The 20,965-nt window shown below is 36.0% G+C and overlaps 1 protein-coding gene across 1 annotated transcript; it reads left to right on the top strand.

Moving 5' to 3' along the window:
- Positions 1 to 1,040: 1,040 nt before the first annotated feature.
- On the top strand, positions 1,041 to 15,559 carry LOC111803773 (serine/threonine-protein kinase RHS3-like). Its single transcript, XM_023688309.1, is given in 4 exon segments — positions 1,041 to 1,213; positions 12,183 to 12,296; positions 12,353 to 12,940; positions 14,662 to 15,559. Coding segments are annotated over 4 exon segments (1,773 nt in total).
- Positions 15,560 to 20,965: the final 5,406 nt, after the last annotated feature.

Raw genomic sequence — 20,965 nt, forward strand, 5'->3', positions numbered from 1 at the left:
AAGTATAATGATGCACGTGAACGTACAATTATGCATGAGATCCTCGTACTTTCCATCATGTTGTAATAAATAATGAATTCAACCTTCATTCTTTCATCACATATTAAACTCAATAATTATGTGTACATAATTCTTATACATCATCTCATAGATAAAATAGCTTCCAAGTCATGATAGAGAAAGGTTGTGCATCATAGATTTCCTTATTTCAAAATAAATCATGACATGTCATAGCATATCATGGCTTAACATAACATATCATAATACATCATGACATCTCGTAAAATAACATAGTTTATCGTAACATAACATGACAGTTTATTTATACCATAATATTATTTGGTACATATAGCATAACATAATCTCACATATCAAAGCATATCACACATATGATACGTGTAGAGCCCCTCATCATACCTAAAACAAATTTTCCAACTAAGCCAATAGTAGAGTCACTTACTTGGTTGTTCTAACCCAAAACTACTACAACCTTTTGATTTTGATGCTATCTTAATATTGCTCTCTGAAATTTAATTCTATCTAAAAAGTCCCACAACCATAAATTAGAATTTACTATAGAAATTTAATTCCAAATCGTTACCCAGACTATTTTCTAATATTGTAATGATAATTTTATATGTGTAAATCGATGTATCTATTTCTCAATGAATTCTTTAATCTAGAATCTCAAAGTTCGATCATGTCAAATGATGGAATTCTAGCTTTTTTTTTTTTTTTTTTTTTTTTTTTTTTTTTTTTTTTTTTTTTTTTTTTNTCTTGGATCTAAAATTCTTTAAGCGTATAGAAAGCATCTTTAGCTCAAATTATTGTAAACCTCCAATTCATTAGCATTGTAAGCCAAAACACATATCCATCTTCTTTGCCAATTTTAAAAGATATACAGCAAGAAGAAACCCAAAACACATGTTTTTGAATTAGGGTTCACACCTTCTAACCTAAAAACTTCAAACTTACGAAACTCTTCAACAAGATTGAAAAGATAAAGCAAGCGGTATGTAAGAGTGGTAGGGGTAATGACGATGGCGGTGGTGCTGGTGGTTTTGTTTATCGTTGTTTTGGTCGGATTCTTTCTCAATCTGCCACCGAATTTGGAGAAAGTCGTCGACCGAGCATGGAAGTCGAAGAGGGCCATTGGCATGGTAGCCATAGACTTCTTGAGCTTTGTCCAAGAGGTTCTTGAAAAGAGGGTGATGTAAGTAGGATATCGGAACCACGAACCGTTCTATTCTTCCATCTTCCTCTTGCAACCCTACTTCCACAGCTAACCATCCTTTCTTTACCTTCGTTTTCTTCTTCTCAGGCATCTTTTGTTTTGCTTTGCTTTGTTTGTGCTTCCCATAGATTCATTGTTCTAAAGAACATATATATAAGAGAGTGGTGGGTGTAATGGAATTTCGTTTTCTTTAAGGCTGTCACATAGAATCATGTGTTGATTGCCTTTTGACTTGTCCATTTTCAGTTCTTTCATTATTTATTTTGTTGAACTCGAATGAGAGAAAGCTTGTGCTACTCCACTTCTCTCTATTATTATTCCAATGATGAAGGGTGTGGCGTTTTTTTATTGGTTTACTTCTATTTTGTGGAACTATATGCTTTTGGACCCACCAAATAAAATAATATCATTCAGTGATGTATCAAAGTTTGAATAAAAGAAATATATAATACCATCAAATTATAAATATTTTTGTGAGGAATGTCTCGTAAAAAAAAAATTTAGCCATTGATAAAATGTTACATTAAAAAGTAGTTCCTATTTGTTGGTGGTTAACAAAGTATTGAAAAATCTTTTAATTTTTATGATCGGGTTTTAAGAAATTATTAAGTGTATGAAAATCTAACATAGTTTTATTTATAACGTTTCATGTTTAAGTTTCGAAATCTGGATTCAGCACCTCATGCCACGATATTCTTTTGCAACCTTACTTTTCGCTTCTGAAAGCAAAGACTATCCCTACAAACCTATTATTCTAATCTGATGAGGTATTATGCATACGTAACTCTTATGTCTACTATGACATGAATGATACCTATTATATGTTATGATTTTAAGCCTTAGGGACCTCATGCATTTATACATGTCATGTGCATCGTGTACTTCCCTGTTATGTTATGTTAGTACTCACATATACCTTCGATATATATGTTCGCCATGATATCATGCGAGTCTTTCCCTTCGTGATGTCTGGCTACGAATCAGCGCGTTTAGCCCAATGAGCTTGGTACAAGGGTACTTATACGAGTCTGCCTAGTTGGTCCATGTTTGCATGCTCGGGCTGTGTGGGGGAAGTACCACATATCCAACTCTGCCTGGACTAGAAAGAGCTCAAGATCATGCTATATTAGTTTTTAAACTGATAGATCTCATCATGTATGTGTGTGTTTGCATTACCTAACCCTAGTAGTAAGACTACTTACTGAGTATTTCTTAAAATACTCAAACCACGTGTTACCCTTATATTATAGGTAAAGGAAGTGTTCATGCACGAATGATCGTGAATGCTGAATGACCATGGAATCTAAGATATGATAATAGTATGCATTGTTTTCCTTTAGTAGTTTCTTAGGTGGCTTTCATTTTCATACTGAAAATTACGTTAGTGTTTTTATTTTGACGTAGATGTTACTTTTATTTCTTATTTTTAAATTAAATGTATCAGTCCACGGCTTCATTTGAAAGGTTTTATTAAAATTAAATGTATAAGTCCACGACTTCATTTGAAAGATTTTATTAGAATTTTTACATATATTAATAAAGGCATTCATACATGTAGTGACGTCTCTGATCTAGGTAAGAAAATTAGGGGCGTTATATCAGTTGTTTACTGACAAAAGGATGAAAATACACTTCGATCTGAGAATGTTTTCTACCATCTATAGCAGTCTCGGTTCTTTTGTCACCTTTTCTATTACTCTTTCACGTAAGGTGCGAGACCTCGAGTTGGAGGTGGTTTGATTAGCTACGTAATTGTAACTTCAATTGACAATTCCCTTGTACTTTGTTGATTCCACTATGTAAAAAGTTGGTATTTCTAACACGAAAATCCAACAATAGCGAAAGAAATCATCCTAATGAACATCAACAATACTTTAAATTTATTCTTTGTTCAAACAAATTAAAATTGGGTTATGTCATTTCAACAACCAATAAGAGATTAGCTTTTGATCTTCATCCATTGAGTGATAATGTTTTATTCAAAGGGAAAATGATTTAGATGTATATGATTGCTTGTAGGGCTACAAATTGAGAGGCTAAGATTGCACGAAGAGGTAGGATTAGGATTCTTATATTGATTTGCAAGCACTCTTAGTGGTTGGTGGTGTGAGCACGATGATGACTCAATTCCTATTTGATTTTTGTTGTCCCAAACCAAAGGAATTGTCATGTTTGCTTTTAAGTGCAAGAAAAAGCTATTTGGTCAAATCAATCACCAAGTTAGGCCGAGTTAGACATTCGAGATAAACTTGAGTAGATATTGTCTGTTTTAGCTCGTTACGCATGACCGTCAGCCTCACGGTTTTGAAACGCGTCTGGTAGGGACAGATTTCCACACTATTATAAGCATTGCTTCATTCTTCTCTCCAACCGATGTGAGATCTCACAATCTACCCGTTGGGGACTAGGATCCTCGTTGGCACACTTCTTAGTGATTAGCTCTGATACCAATTGTAATAATCTAAACCCACCGCTAGGAGATACATTTCACTTTGCTCATTATGTATTGTCGTCAACTTCACAGTTTTAAAACGCGTCTACCAGAGTGAGGTTTCCACACCCTTATAAGGAATGTTTCGTTCCCCTCTCCAACCGATGTGAGAACTTATAATCCACCTCTCATGGGGATCCAACGTCCTCATTGACACACCACACCGCCCGATGTGTGGCTCTGGTACCATTTGTAACAGCCCAAGCCCACTGCTAGCATATATTTACTACTTTGGCTCGCTACTTATCGTCGTCAACCTCATAATTTTAAAACACGCCTAGTAGGGAGAGGTTTTACACCCTTATACAAAATACTTCGTTCTGCTCTTCAACCAACCTGAGATCTCACAATTTTAATCTTAATAAGTTGAAGTATAACAACTCGTCTTTTAAAAAGATAATGAAATAGTGGTCGTGATTGGGTAAAAAAACTTTACACGGAAGGCAAACCATTGTTTAAAAAAATATTACTATTTAGTTTTGATGATCAACTCAAAATATTGTCATAGTTAATGGCTTTAGATTCTATTCAAAAAATTAAAAACTATCCATGTAGTTTAGGAAAGATCAACCTTCAAAACATTCGTAAAACTATTCATATGAAAGACAAATGAAAAAGGTGGGAAGTAAGAAAATATGATCATACACTACTCGAACCTACTCAATTGTTGTAGCGGAATGCCACAACCAAAATGTTCTGATACCTAATTGTTTTAGCGAAAGTGGAAACAAAATCGATCGCGCACACACACACAAACATATATTAAACAAAGAGACACAAAATTTTATGTAGCTCAGATAGAAAAAAATTTCCTTACATCTACGGGTGGTAGCCAATCAGTATAACAAAAGTGTTTACAAATGTATCTCTCACACTCTCACACTATAAAGTCTCTCCATAAAAGTTCCTCCCAATTACCTGTTTAGGCAAATACAAAATAACAATGACTTCACTTGACTCCACACCTCAAAATAATGCTAGAGAAGTCTTTATTTAGTTAAAGAAATACTAATTCTCATAAATGATAATATTAATCAAAATGGTTATCAACTAAGGAGGACATAATAATCAAAGAAGGTTATCAAAATGGTTCTAACTAAATGAAATTTAATAACCAAAATAAATGAAATTATGATCATTCATCTTCATGACAATTTATAATATTCCGTTCACTTAACGTGTGCTAGAGTATAGTAAAAAAGAGTAAAAAAATCAGATTCAAGCAAGCGACCAACACATTCCAACAATTGCAACTAAGGTATTCAATTATGGAAGAGGCATTTCAAAGCCATTTACTAGGCTTTCACATTCTCGATCCTTTATATAACTTTTATGATTAAAAATTGATTTTTTTCCCACATTTTTTTCAATAGGATAGGGATACCATATGGTGGGTACATTTACTTTAGTCCCACAACCGTACCTGCAGGCTGCGTCGTTTTGCACATTTGATAATGTGGCTTATATCTACAACAACATGCCACAAAGATATGTACGGCCACCGCCCACCATGCCACTAAATCAAGGGCCAATATCGCCCCGCCGGCGCCGACCCACTATTTCTACCATCTTATCTCCTCTTTTTGCCTCCATTCCTTTTCTATATTAATAATGGGCTAAAATATGATAATGATATTCATTTGAATGGTATTCACTTACCCATCATGTAATTAAGTTTGAATTGGAATCATAAATCTATTGATCTACTACTAAATGTAGTAGTAAAATTATTGAAACATTCATAAACGTACATAATCAATGAAAAGTAATAATAGCGTAGTTGAAAACAGGGAAAATATCGCCTCCCATCAAAGTTTCGAAATAAAATAGTCTTGTTCTACTCAAACATTGAGTTTACAACTTAATCGTGGAATCAAATCTGGGTTCTCTAGCCTCCTGTGCTGACATCGTCATCCGTATATTGGACCCTTTTCTTTATTCGAAGTGACTCCACCGTTAGGGTTGAAAAATGCAATCGCATGCCATATGATTCATGATGAGATTTATTTTTTGTGACTAATCATTGGATTTTACTTTTTTTTTTTTTCTTTTTCTTTTTGTTAGTTAGGTTAGATTCATGGGGTTAATGCACCATGAACCCACTAGGGGGCTTGTATACGTGCCCCTAAGCCTGACTATGAGCTAGCGTCTACTCAAGCTACTGGAAACCAAAGGAAAGAAAAGTGTGTGTGTCATATCATGGTGTATCCATCCATATAAAAAAGTATTGGAGAAGTATCTCATGCTCGTGACAACCACTACATGCACGACATGACTATTATGAGCGGAAGAATTGTTAAAGCATTTCAAAAAGATGTCATGGACTTATACGTTCATTTAAACTAACATTACTAACAATATAGCAACAAATATTAACATGATTTCAAAAGCAAAGCATACAACCCTTAACTACCTGCAAGACTACTCAAGTAAAATAAGGAATGCTACTATCCAAACTTCGCTATCATAGTCGTCGCAACAATGTTATCATTCATGTGTAGGGGTCATGCTAATCTTCTAGGTATCTTTCATGTAATTTGTAATTGGACTGATATGGTTCACTTCGAATGAATGATTCAATATCTAGCACTTTTTAAATATGTTTTGCTTGATGTTTGATTTTAAGTATGATTTTAGGGCTTTGATTGTTGCTTTCATAAATTATAAAGGAAAGAAACATGATATTTCCACATTCTGAAGTTTCTTTTAAGGTAAGTAGTTAATTGAAGAAGTTTATAAGCCATAATCTATCAGATTATGAAAGAGAATGAAATGCTATACAATGACACATGAATTACTATGTATGGTATTAAATCCTAGTCTATATGTTGTTTATGCATGAACAAAAGCATGACACATGAAACTTAGTTGGCTTTACATTGTTCTAGCTTGTACATTGTTCTAGCTTGTACATCTAGACCAATTAAGTTTAAGAAATATGAATTTTATGTTTCATAAGTATGTAGTTCAGGGCTAGTAAGTGTTAAAAGTACAAAAGCCCATTGTAACACCTCTAAATTTTCTACTTAACCTAAGGTCGCTATTGTATACATATCATGAGCATTTAATTTGGAAATATTTAACCTAAGGTCACTGATGAAATCCACAAATTGTGAGATCCCACATTGATTGGAGAAGGGAACGAAGCATTCTTTATAAGGGCGTGGAAACCTCCCCTAGTTGACGTGTTTTAAAAACCTTGAGAAGAAGCTCGAAAGGGAAAGCCCAAAGAGGACAATATCTGCTGGCGTTGGGCTTGAGCTGTTACAAATGGTATCAAAGCCAGATACTGAGCGGTGTGCCAGCGAGGACACTGAGCCCCGGAGTGGGTGGACCGAGCGGTGTGCCAACGAGGGCGCTGAGCGCCAATGGGGGTGGATTGTGAGATCCCACATCGATTAGAGAGATGAACGAGTGCCAACAAGAACGCTGGCCCCGAAGATGGGTGAATTGTGAGATCTCACATCGATTGGAGAGAGGGGAAGCCCGAAAGTGAAAGCCTAAAATCGTATTCTTGGGGTTAAGAAATGCAAACACATGCAACATGAATGAGACCTATCATTTAAAACCGTATTCTCTTGAGGGGTCTTCCAATCTAGGCAAGTTCGATGTGCAATGTTTCTCTACACACGACCCACACGTACGAGCATGGGCCCACCTAGCGAGCTCGCATACCCCCTCTGCCTGCTGATTGAGCTAGCTTCTCTAGGTTGTTGTCAGACACCTGAACGAAATAACAACCGTTGTAGCATCATGATAAACATGATGAACATTTCAAGTCTCATAGTATACGCGTGCGTACTCATCATAAAGGGGAAGTATTCCAATGCACATGAACATGCAATTATGCATGAGGTCCCGATATTGTCTATGGTAATAAATCATGCAAGACAACCTCCATTATTTCCTTACAAATTACACTCGATAATATGCATTCATAAACTTTCAAAAATCATTTCATTTGTAGTATAACTTTTAAATCATAATTTAGGGGTTGTGCATCGTAAAAAATTCGTCATTTCAATACATATCGTAGCATGTCATAATGTGTCATGGCCAAGCATATTCATATCGTAGTACATCATGGCATCTCATAATATAACATAATTTCGCATTTCATTTATAACACAATGTTATTTGGCATATCTTGGCATATCGTAAAACAACACATATCACACATACGACATGTATAGGGGCACTGGACATGTGTCATCATACATAAAAAAATTCTTTTGTGACGACCCTAAATTTTCTACTTAACCTAATTTTGCTACTGTATACATATCATGCACATTTAATGCCGAAATACTTTATTGATAACTTTATAATAAAACCTAACCTTGTTCTTACGTGTTGTGGCTTTTAAAATAAAACAATGCATATTGAAATAACACTAGATAACCTAAAGCAAAAATGTGTTATACTAACTAATATGCTACTAAATGAAAATGCAACTAACCTATACTAACCTATAGTCTAATAATTAAAATTACAAAATTTTCATAAGCATGTGTCACGATTTCCTAGTTGCAATGTCACTGTTAGTCGAATAGGAGAGCCTTGCCTTTACTTGAAAAGCAAGAGTAGCACATAAGTATTTTAAGAAATATTCATTAAGAGACCCCCTATCGAGGTTAAATGACACATATACAATTTCATGAATGAGACCTATCATAACAGTCTATTTTTCTACCACTGCTATCCTAAATGCGCAATTAGATGTGTACTTAATTTCCCTACACACGGTTCACATGTGCGAGTATGGACCCATTAGTCAATTCACACACCTCCTCGATACCTTTCTGGTCAGGCGAGCATTCTCAGGTAGTTGTTGATGTTGGACAACCATTAGAAATAGCAACCGTCACAACAACGTTATGGTAAAAAAAAATGATCGTTTCTTTGCCTCGTAGCCAACACGTTTGTACTATCGTGAAGGATAAGGGGTATCACCCGATGCATGAGAACACAATAATGCATGAAGTCCTGACATTTTTCCATTTTCATTATCATATAATACAACCCGCTATCATGTTACTTCATATCATATCATTTTGTTATATCATTATCACATCATTGATCATATCATTTATCATACCTTCCATGTGTGTGTCGGGGTTGTATTTCATGCTAGTTCGTCGTTTTGCATGTCAATCATATCATATCATTCATGTCACACAATATCATATCATAACGTTTTTATGCTTTTAGACGTAATAATCCACATCATGCACATATCATATCATATCATAACAGTCATATAACATATCCCGAGCATGTCTTCAACTTATTATATCCTAACATATCATATCATAATCATATCAATTCATCAAATACAACATAACATGCACATAATATTTCAAAACAATTTGCATATACGGGCATATGGCACGTACGGAGCCACAAGCACGTGTCATCATACAATACACAATTATAATCAAATGATGGTAGGACCACTTACTTGGTTGGCCTTAGTCGACGTTTTTCTTAATTCGAGTACGTAGGCTCTCCTTCCTCGAAATTGCTCTAAATTATCGTTGGTTGTCATTTTCTATTAGAATATCCATCTCATTTCATTAGTAATCTAATAATTCTTAACTCAATTGGACTTAAATGGAGAAATTGAACCTCATATTAACCTTATTTGCCTTAAACGAGGTCAAATTCAGCTTCGAGGTGGTCAGAACAATTAAAATTGGTTATTTTCTCTTTATCGAGCCGAAGGAGTGAGTTTTGAGCTGCGGATCTGAGCTAAACATTTAAGCGAGATCCAGGTCCGTCAGATCTTAATGTCTAGTAATTTCTCTCTCTCTTCTGGAATGGCACTCTGATGACCATTTCTCATGGCCTTTCCTTCTATATGTCTCGGTTGACCCTTTTTCTTTTGGAGTCTTAGTCATTGTGGGACTTTCATTCAACACCTTCCCTCGAACAAAGTACGCTTCCCATTAATGAGGCTTACAATACTTTTGTTCAACATTTGAGGATTCTATTGACATGGCTAAGTTTAAGGTATGGGTTTGATATCATATTAGATGAACACGACTTGGTATGATATAGTCCACTTTGAGCATAAGCTCTCATGTCTTTGCTTTGGTTTCGCGAGGAGGCCTCACACTACTGCAGATAGTATTCTTTGATTATAAACATCTTTCCCTAAATTAGCCCAAACTTTCATCCAACAGTTACATCTTCCAACCAACTAATAGTAGAACCACTTACTTGTTGACCTAGGCCACAGTTACTAATTTATTCTTTGTACTCACCTAAATTTTCTCCTTAAGTTCTCATTCAACCTCTCATTCATCATCTCAAAATATCAATTAAAACAAAATGACAATAAAGATCATTCATTTTGTAGTCCAATTATTGAGCTTAAAGAAATATTTCGACATATATACTCTATCTTTCTTTCTTTCTTTTTTTTTTCTTTCCCAAATCAATTGTTTTGTATTTAAATTTTTTAAATTAAAAATAATGTAAAGTTGGTTTCGTATAATTATTGATTATTCTAGAAAACTAAGTTCATAATTCATTTAAGTATTTAATAATTTTTAATCTTTCAATTGATATGGTTGAAATATAAATATGTTTAATAAATATAATGTCTGCTGCTGATACTAAAATTTCATAATATATTTGAGAATTACTCGTCATGTATTGTTATAATCTTATGTAGACAATTTAATACCTACCGTATCTTCTTTTTTTTCATCGTGTTTATCCTTACACATCTTTCCTTTTCTTTTATCTCTATGTTTACTTCTTTTTTAACGAGGTTTCCAAATTATTTTTGGTCAATTTTAATCTATTCTTAACATTTTTGTTTTAAATGGATGTCTATGGTGACTTGATTCTTAAAACTCAGAATATTTTTGGCATTTAATTTCGAAATCAAAGCTAAATAATTGCAACAAAATTAATATCACGATAAAAGAAAAGAAAAATGAAGAAGTAAAAGATGACTTATTATGAGACCTCTTCTGATATGAACCAAAAGACATCAATCATACCATATACTTCAATGAAGATATGAAGAAAATATTGTTGAAAAATTATCAAAAGATATTTCATTCATGCCACATTGGAGAAGAATGAAGTTTCATGTTATAAATTTTGGGTGGATTACAATTTAGAGTAATTTAGAGTTAAGTATGAATGTTACAACTCTTCGAATGCCTTTAATAGTTTCATTTTGAGGCTAGCAGTACGTTGTATTTGTAAGTAGACTTGGAAAATGTAGTAAAAGAAGCATTTGTGCTTTTCTTTATCGAATTACTAAGTTTCTTTGCAATTCTATGTAGTTTAGGTTGCATGTAGAATCATTCAAGCTCGACATGATCGATCTTGCTTGTGGAGTGATTCGAATCTCAAACAATGTTCTTGCCTTGAGATATTCGGTCAACAAGGTAATCCAAATCTTACTCCCCTTGTAGTGATTTCCACATATCATCTTCGAATGACATTATTCCTTCGAGTAGAACTAGATTTGTGTAAAATTGAAGGGCTTTTTCTTTTTTACCTTTATTACAATGAGTGTGAGATCCCACATCGATTGGAGAGAAGAACGAAACATTATTTATAAGGGTGTGGAACCTCGATGTAGCATGCACAGTTTAAAAACCTGGAGGAGAATCGAAAAAGCTCAAATAGAACTAAATTTGCATTTTAAACCATATGTATCAATATTTTTATTGATATTTTTATACAATTGATACCTGGAGATTAACCATTTGATCCCAAATCAAGAGTACCCATCATAACCTAATGGCTATTTTTTGCGTAGTAATATTGTTAAATCAACTATTTAGACATTCTCTATTTTGATCGATATTTGGGTATAGCGTTTTTCTGGTCAAATCATTTCTTAAACTTTCTCGATCGAGACCTAATTTGAAAGCGAGCGGTGAGGCTCTTGTCAAAGTCTAAATTCCACAAACAAAAGAAAGGCTAAACCATTCACCAACATTTTTACTATTCTTTTAAACCACACAATTTCTCGTTAAACAAAGTTCTTCGTGTTTTCTCTTCTCTTCCCATTCTCATCAACATCAACATCAACATTTTCACCTCGTTCGTCCTCCCCCACCCGAAAAGCCATGAAGTTTACATAAAAAGACTCGATTGTCGTTCGTTCGTATTCCAATCAAGAAACCCTGGTTCGTTTCTATTTGCATTACAATTACGTTCAATGATTTAAATACACCCAACCCATTCAACTTAAACTTCTAGGACATCTCGAGGAACATTCGAGAATCAAACATTCAAACCCATTTCATGTTCGAGTTAGGTTAATAGAATCTTGGTTATATATATATATATATATATATCATGATTTTATTTGAATTTGAGTTTGGTTCAAACTTCCATTATATTAGGTAAAAAAGCTTGAAGATTATGATCTTCTTATATTTATATTTCAAATCAAAAACATGTTGCACATTAACAATCCCTTTTTATTCCTCGCCGGAATCTGATCGGAGATCGTGATTTCTTGCAGCCATTGTTTATCCGGTCAAATTCCGATCATAAATCCGACGGATCTGAGGTAATTGCATTGTAAATTCAATCAATATTCTGATTTTTTATTTTTTTTTATTTAATTTTATAGTTTTTTTTTTATTATNGGAAATCGATTCACACGGCGGAGGAATGAACGTAAACGCATCAAATTTCGTAAAACACCCACCGGATTACCTGAGAAGAATCGATCAAATAGCAAAAACCGCCGCGAATTCCGGCAACCAGACGGCGACAGCAAACTCCGAGGGTTATTCAAAAACCCACTTCCGGTGCGACAGTTTGGAGGCGCCGGGAATGGTGATTAAGCCGCACACCGGCGGTGATGTGCGGTGGGACGCCATTAATATGGTGTCGAAAGGGGCGGCGTTGAATTTGAGCCATTTTCAGCTGTTGAAGAGGCTTGGTTATGGGGATATTGGGAGTGTTTATTTGGTGGAATTGAGAGGAACTCATACGTTCTTTGCTATGAAAGTGATGGATAAGGTGTCTTTGGCTAGCCGGAATAAGGTGTTGAGGGCTCAAACGGAGAGGGAGATTTTGGGGCTTTTGGATCATCCTTTTTTGCCCACACTTTATTCTTATTTTGAAACTGATAAGTTTTATTGTTTGGTTATGGAGTTTTGTAGCGGTGGGAATCTTCATTCTCTTCGTCAAAAGCAACCTTACAAGTATTTTACTGAAGAAGCTGCCAGGTTATTCTTCTCTTTGCCTCTCTCGCTTTTCGTTTCCGTTTACTTCTCTCTACTTCTTCGTTCGCCTTTCGTTAAATCTAATTCTCTGTATGGGTTCGAACCCGTCTTTTTTATTAACCTCGTGTTTCGAGTTAGTTGGGTTCGTGATTTCAGTAACTCGAACAACCTTAATAGGGTTCACAACCTAACCTTTCCTAACCCTCTTCCTTTTTTTTTTTTTTTTTTTTTTTTTTTTTTTTTTNCATGACCTTGTTGTTTTTTGTGACCCGAGCAACATGAATAGAGTTCGCAACCTAATCTTACATAACCCTCTTGTTTTTTTCTTTGTGACCTGAGCAACTTGAATAGCATTTGCAATCTGACCTTACCTAACCTACTTGTTTTCTTTTGTAAATCGAATAGAGTTTGCAACCTAACCTTACTTAACCCTTTTATTTTTTGTGGCTCGAGCAATCCGAATAGAGTTTGCAACCTAACCTTACCTAACCCTTTTGTTTTTTGTGACCCAAGCAAACCGAATAGACTTCGCAATCTAACCTTACCTAACCCTCTTGTTTTTTGTGACGGGAGAAACCCGAATAGAGTTCGCAACCTAACATTATCTAACCCTTTTGTTTTATTGTGACTTGAGTAACCTGAATAGAGTTCACAACCTAACCTTACCTAACCATCTTATTTTTTTTGTGACTTGAGCAACCTGAATAGAGTTCACAACCTAACCTTATATAACCCTCTCATTTTTTTTGTGACAAGCAACCTGAATAGAGTTCACATCCTAACGTTCCCTAACCCTCTTATTTTTTGTGACTTGAGCAACCCGAATAGAGTTTAAAACCTAACCCTCTCGTTTTTTCTTACCTGAGCAACCCGAATAAAGTTCACAACCTAACCTTACTTAACCCTCTTATTATTCATGATGTTACATTAATAATTAAAATCTCATAAAATTCAAATATCAAATATTCACAAGTCATAACATATTAATAACACAAGTTACAAACTTCAAATGTTATTACATTTGGATAGTGTAGGGTTTAAAAATGTCAGCCCACAAACATATTTGAATTTTTGGATTTCTAAGATTTCAACCCAACCGAAAAAAAGAAAAAAAAAAAAAAAAAAAAAAAAAAAAAAAACGGCCATTTCCATGAAAAANAAACTAACGTTTATGGTTTGGAGTTAGATAGTCTGGATTAGTTGGATTCTCGAGTTATTTACCTTCACATGGAATAATAATAATAAATAATAAACTAAATATATATATAATAATACAACAAGACTAGGGTTTTGATTATTTTATTTATCATTTATTCTCCTCCCCACTCTTGAAAATTAAACGGTAATTTTTCAAAATATATATTGAAATTGAGTTGCAAATTTGAGAATAAGTAAATAAACGATCTGAACTAACCCAACCTAAAAAATTTATGACTGTGTTGAGTTGGATTCATTATTTAATAAGAATTGTTTGGGTTGAATGTCTTGACCTGATCCACGAATATCCTAGTGAACACTTAGCGTGATCCACGAACACCCTAATAAACACTTAACCTCACTAATGAACACTTAACCTGATCCTCGAACACCCTATAACGAATGCGATTTCAAGCTATATTAGAATATTAGTATTAAGATTGTTTTTCTATATTTCTTTGCATTAACATGTCCCATAATCAGTTGAATTTGCTGTGTGTATGTGTTTTTGAATATGATATCCACAGGTTCTATGCATCAGAGGTTCTATTAGCATTGGAATACCTTCACATGTTAGGCATAGTCTACAGAGATTTGAAACCCGAAAACCTATTAATCCGAGACGAAGGCCACATCATGCTCTCCGATTTCGACCTCTCCCTCCGCTGCTCCGTCAGCCCGACCCTCGTCAAATCCTCCTCCGTCAACGTCAACGGCAGCTCCAACACCGGCAGCAACGGCAGCAATGGCGGAGGCAGCGGTGGCATTCTCGACGACGAATCCGCTGTCCATGGCTGCATGCAACCTTCCAATTTCCTCCCACGCATTCTCCCTTCCAAGAAGAATCGAAAGTCGAAATCCGACATCGGCCTCTTCGTCGGTGGCTCCCTCCCCGAACTCATGGCCGAACCAACCAACGTTCGGTCCATGTCCTTCGTCGGTACACACGAGTATCTCGCACCGGAGATCATACAAGGGGAAGGTCACGGCAGCGCCGTCGACTGGTGGACCTTTGGGATCTTCCTCTACGAGCTTCTTCATGGGACCACACCCTTCAAAGGGTCTGGAAATAGGGCCACGCTTTTCAACGTGGTGGAGCAGCCGCTTAGGTTCCCGGAGGCGCCGCAGGCCAGCCTAGCCGCTAGGGATCTTATCAGAGGGCTTCTGGTCAAGGAGCCGCAAAAGAGGATCGCTTATAGAAGAGGCGCCACTGAGATCAAGCAGCATCCCTTCTTTGATGGAGTGAATTGGGCGTTGGTGAGAAGCGCAATGCCGCCGCACGTGCCGGAGCCGGTGGATTTCAGCCAGTTTGCCAGAAAGAAGGGCGGCGGAGGAGTGCAGGAAGAGAAGAAGCCGGTGGCTGCTGGGAATTCTTCGCCGTCTACTGGTGGCGATCCCAATTATGTGGATTTTGAGTACTTCTAATTAATTTTTCCCTATTTTTTTCAGAATTGAAGAGAGGTTTGGTTGTGTATGATTCCCTCTAATCCATTCTTTGTGTAATTATTTTCATCAATTATATATATTAAAACACACCCTTCGTCAAATTTCACGAGCGTTTAACGTTATGTCTTGATATGATCTCGTGGGGAAATATAGGTTAAAGTGAACGATAAGGAGCACCTCGAATCAGCTTTAGGATTATTGAGTGACTTCCGCTCATGCCAACCAAGTAAATGACTCTAGTTTGGTTGGAAGAATTGTCTTATGTATGATGACATGTGCCCCATGACCTCTGCATGTGTCATATGCTTGAATGTTATGTTATGTTACGCTATGTTATGTGATGTTATGTATGCTATGTTGTGTGATACTAGGCTACGATAAGTTATGCTCGATAATGATATGTTACGCTATGTACTGAGATGTTATGTTATGTCATGTTACACTACAACAGGCTATGTTATACTATGATAAGTTGCGTTATGATATGATCATGTTGTTATGTACAAAAGTGATATGATAATTGGACGCTATGATGCGTAAACTTCCATAGAAAATGTCATGGAAGCTAAGCTAGGTAATGCCATGACTATAAGATATGGGGATCTCATGCATTTTTGTGTGACACGTGCATTGGGATACTTCCCAACTATGTTGTGTACGGATGCGTACAATATGATAATAGGATTTATGACATATGTTTCCCATGATGTATTGACGGCTCTTTCCCTCTGTGGTGTTCGGTAAAGAGCCCATTAACGAGTGTTGGTCCGACAAGCCAGGCATAAGGGGTGTGCGAGCCTGCCTAGTGGACTCATACTCGCACACGTGGGTCATGTGTAAGAAGTACTACACGTCGGTTAGTATAGGACATTGCTTTATTTACTAGTTTTCATTCATTCCTCTAATTTTCGTTTTTTAAATATTGTCAGCTTGATTTAAGAATATTATTTTTAACTCATGGCATCGTTTATGAACTATTTAAAATGAATATTTTTGCATAAAAAGAGCACGTTAGTGCATATAGTAGCGGCTCTATTTCAATAAAAAGTAAGATCGGATCATCGTTACCTTGTGAAAAAACCAAAGGTGAGCTAGACCAACTAAGAAAGAGATGTCGTGATCGCAATTTCATGCCAATTGTACTAAAATAGAATATACGAAAGAGTTTTGGTGCTATGTGAACTTAAAGGTGACGTAAAGTACATGAAAACTCCTACGATCAGTTTTTTTTACATTTTTTTTTTATATAATTTACTTTTTTTTTTTTTTTAGTAGGGTGTCACAATCGTACTCTTTTGGTACTGGAATAATGATTATGCAACAATTGTTCTAACCGACATATGAAAATTGAATTATGTGAACAACCTTGCCCTAAGGTCAAGCATTGGGTCAAGTTTGGAAAAAATATTTTAGAAAACATGAGCGAGGAAATGCGTTAAAAAATATTTGAAAAAAAAAATCAATATTCCAAGCTACAAGTGAATAAGCAACCATCGTAGCTTTGATAGCATATAATTCAAATAGGAAGAATTGACAACTAGCCACATCCTCTATATCCTCTATAGTACATTTTGGGACATTTAGCCCTAATCGGTGTACTGTATTGACACGACAGGAATAATAAAGACCTAACTATACAAGAAAGCAAGTCAAAGGGGTTTGAAACGTGGATCCAGTTATAGACAACACATCCTGAACAAGCATGATCGAGTCATCTGTCACGCAGCCACAGACCATATGGCTTATACAAACATGACCATGACATAGGGCACTCGAGTCGAGCCCTTGCAACCAGGACCTCTCCTTGAGTGTATTTTTTTCTTACATTTATAAGGGTGTTCTCTAAGCTACCCCTAACCCACATTCCCAAAGATGGCAAGGATTGAAATCAACACCGAAGAAGAATAAAGTTTGAAGTTTAATATTATAAATTTTGGGTGGATTACAATTTAGAGTTACTGTATTTCATTAATGTATTTTAAGATTTTGTACGTTACAATTACATAATGGTTAATTATAGTCATTAAGTATGAATGTTACAACTATTAGAATGCCTTTAATAATTTCATTTTCAGGCTATATACAGCCATGTATGTTGTATTTGTAAGTAGACTTGGAAAATATAATAAAATAAGCTTTTGTGCTTTTCTTTCGCCAATGGCTAAGTTTCTTTGTAATTCTATGTAATTTAAGTTGCATGTAGAATCATTTAAGTTCGACATGATCAATTTTGCTTGTGGAGTGATTCGAATCTCAATCAAATGTTCTTGCATTGAGATATTTGATCAACAAGAATCATTCAAGCTAGACATGATCGATCTTGCTTGTAGAGTGATTCGAATCTCAAACAATGTTCTTGTCTTGAGATATTCGATCAACAAAGTAATCTGAATCTTACTCCCCTTGTAGTGATTCCTTATCATATCACAATCCCAAATCCCATGGAGAGAAAATACAAAAGAAAAGACCCAAAAAATAGTAATGTAGTAATAGTAATCCTAATACTTCCTCTTGTTTATCAACTACTTTACTACCAACAAAAGCATACCCTCCCATAGATCGTACGATCTAATATCCTCGGCCAGTCGCAGCATGTCGACTTCGCTACTTCCTCCATGGTTGCATCATGGCTACAAACAGCCCCTGGGTTAACTAACAATCCCGAGTTCATTCACTCGCTTATAAATATATAAAATCAAGCAGCATCTTCAATCAAAGACAAGCAAATGACATGTGCATATAGAAGCTTTGAACCGAAGAAAGCAGCCATAGAAAGAACTCTCATATATGAACTGCTGGTAAACAAAGCCAGTTCCAAATTTCAAGTCAACATCAGAGTCAATAACATCGATAAAATGAATACAAGAACCAAATTGTTTTGAATATATTACCTCTGTACAATCAACTCAGGTGCCAGTTAACAAAACTATAATTATAGAATGACAAAGTGTTAGTACCAATATAAAATAGCCAAAAAAAAACATCGAACTTATTCCATATATCAATTGGATATAATAAACCATCGTGAATATACGACCCTCCAATTTAATCCACATGGTAATGTCGGTCACTGCTACAGAAAAAAGCTGATTCTAGATCACCTACCCTTTTCAGCAATGTCAAATCCTATATGGGTTCACGTGAGATTCCACGTTGGTTGGAGAGGAGAACGAAACATTTCTTATAAGGGTGTTGAAACCTCTCCCTAGTATACGACACTAAGAGGAAGCCCAGAAGGGAAAGCCTAAAGAGGATAATATCTCGCAGTGGGTTTAGACTGTTACAAATGGTATCAGAGCCAGACACCAGGCGGTGTGCCAACGAGGACACTGGGCTCCCAAGGGGAGTGGATTGTGAGATCCCACATTGGTTGGGAGGGGAACAAAACATTCCTTATAAGGGTATAGAAATCTCTCCCCAGCAGACGTATTTTAAAATCTTGAGGGGAAGCTCAAAGAAGATAATATCTACTAGGGTGGACTTGAGCTGTTACAAGATCCGTACAAGATCCGTACAAAATTACAAAGTGGGTCAAAATAATTTCCTTACATATTTCACGAAAAAAGGCTCAAAGGTTCTAGAGGCGCATCTCCATAAATTTCTGCTGTTCCTTCATTCATAACTTCCAGCATCCAATCCACAACAGAGAAAAGCAGGCAGCTAGAAATACCAAATTCCCTCAGCAGAAAACCCAGCCCTAAGCAATGAAGAGGAAGAAGCCCAACTACCAAATTTCTTTGAAACTATATTTGTTATAAAAAAGTACAATCAAACTATGACATGGTAATGAACTTGTAGTGTCTCACACTTGTAGGGGAAGAGAACAAACTACCTATATAAGGGTGTGGAAACCTTCCCTTAGCAGATAGGTTTTAAAGGCTCGAGGGGAAGCCCGAAAGGAAAAGCCCAAAGAGGACAATATCTGCTAGCGGTGGATCTGGGCCGTTACAGAATTCATCACAAGTCAGTACATGAGATTCCTATGAGATTCCTATGAGATTCCTATGACATGGCAAGTGTTATTGATTTATCGCTACTCAGTAGGCCTTTGAATAGATTTCATTAAATATTCAATAAATGATTTTAAAATCATCCAGCAACAAACCCTTATAGAACTGCCTGCAAACAAGAACTTTTTCCTGTCTGCAGCCTAAATAAAACACATCCTAGAGTATGATATAAAAGGAACCTAGGCAATACATAAAGCCTGCATGAACCATAAACTATTTTTGACAACGAACTTCGACTTTCATAAGAGATAAGAGTGCACGCATAAATAAAAGCATGCCCTATGTCACGGTCATGCTCATCCAGGGCATGTTGTCTGTGGTTGCATGCCCATGCCATGCTGAACCCTTTATTTAATTTCATGTTGTATTATCTTCCTATTGTATTTTCCGTTTGTACGACTACTCGGCGAAATCATGTCTAGGCCTATCAAACCTAAATCGCACCAAAATGTACTATAGGAGGGTGTGACTAATTGTCAACTCCTCTCCATGATTTTGTATGACCATTCGGCAAAATCACGTCTAGGTCTGCCAGACATGAATTGCCTCAAACTGTACTATAGGGGATGCGACTAGTTGTCAAGTTCTCCCTACCCGAAAAGTTATATGCTATTTAAGTTGTTGTGTTGTCTTGTGTTTGTATGCCATATAACATTGCTTTCGATCTCTCTCAGTCTTGCTTTCAAACTCTCTCTCAAAATCTCTCTGTCCCCATTTTCTAAAACCTTCTTCTCAAATTGGGGCCAGAGGCTTAAGCATACGTTGCTCGGCCATAGGCGACACGAATACAAATTGGCTTGACTCACTTGGTGTTGGAAAGTGAGTGTTGCACAATCGCAAACACCGCTGTCAATAAAAAAGTGCAATTGTGACACCATGCTATAACCCTATCAACAAAAAAAAATCCACTACCCTTAAGCTCCCTATCATCTAAAAGTGCTAAAGTAAAAGAGCCTAGAGCATAGCATTAAACTGTATAAAAAAGTACATACCTCTGAACTTCCTAAGAACTTTTTTTCTTTCTCTATAACTAGGTATCGTAGGCTCTTTCGACGTTAGGCTCATGATCCACCTTTGGGAGCCTTGTCCAACTCAAGACCATCTCGAAAAGACAATACAATGATTATCATAGCTAAATTTTATTCTTAGTATTAGACTGATACTCATGTTCAGCCAAAATCTTCTCACGTTGGCTCCACCAAACCTCCATAGAGGTTCATATCATCTGTCAATATTAGAAACCGCATAAAAAAAATCCATGGCTATAGTACTAATGTGGACTTGTTAGCTCCTCAACCAATTTTTCACAAAAACACTAACATAATCCAAATCAAGACAGCAAAAACAACATTAAAGTGAACGGTAGACTCACGGC

This window comes from Cucurbita pepo, chromosome LG10 (assembly GCF_002806865.2).
Source record: "Cucurbita pepo subsp. pepo cultivar mu-cu-16 chromosome LG10, ASM280686v2, whole genome shotgun sequence".
Classification (NCBI taxonomy): Eukaryota; Viridiplantae; Streptophyta; class Magnoliopsida; order Cucurbitales; family Cucurbitaceae; genus Cucurbita; species Cucurbita pepo.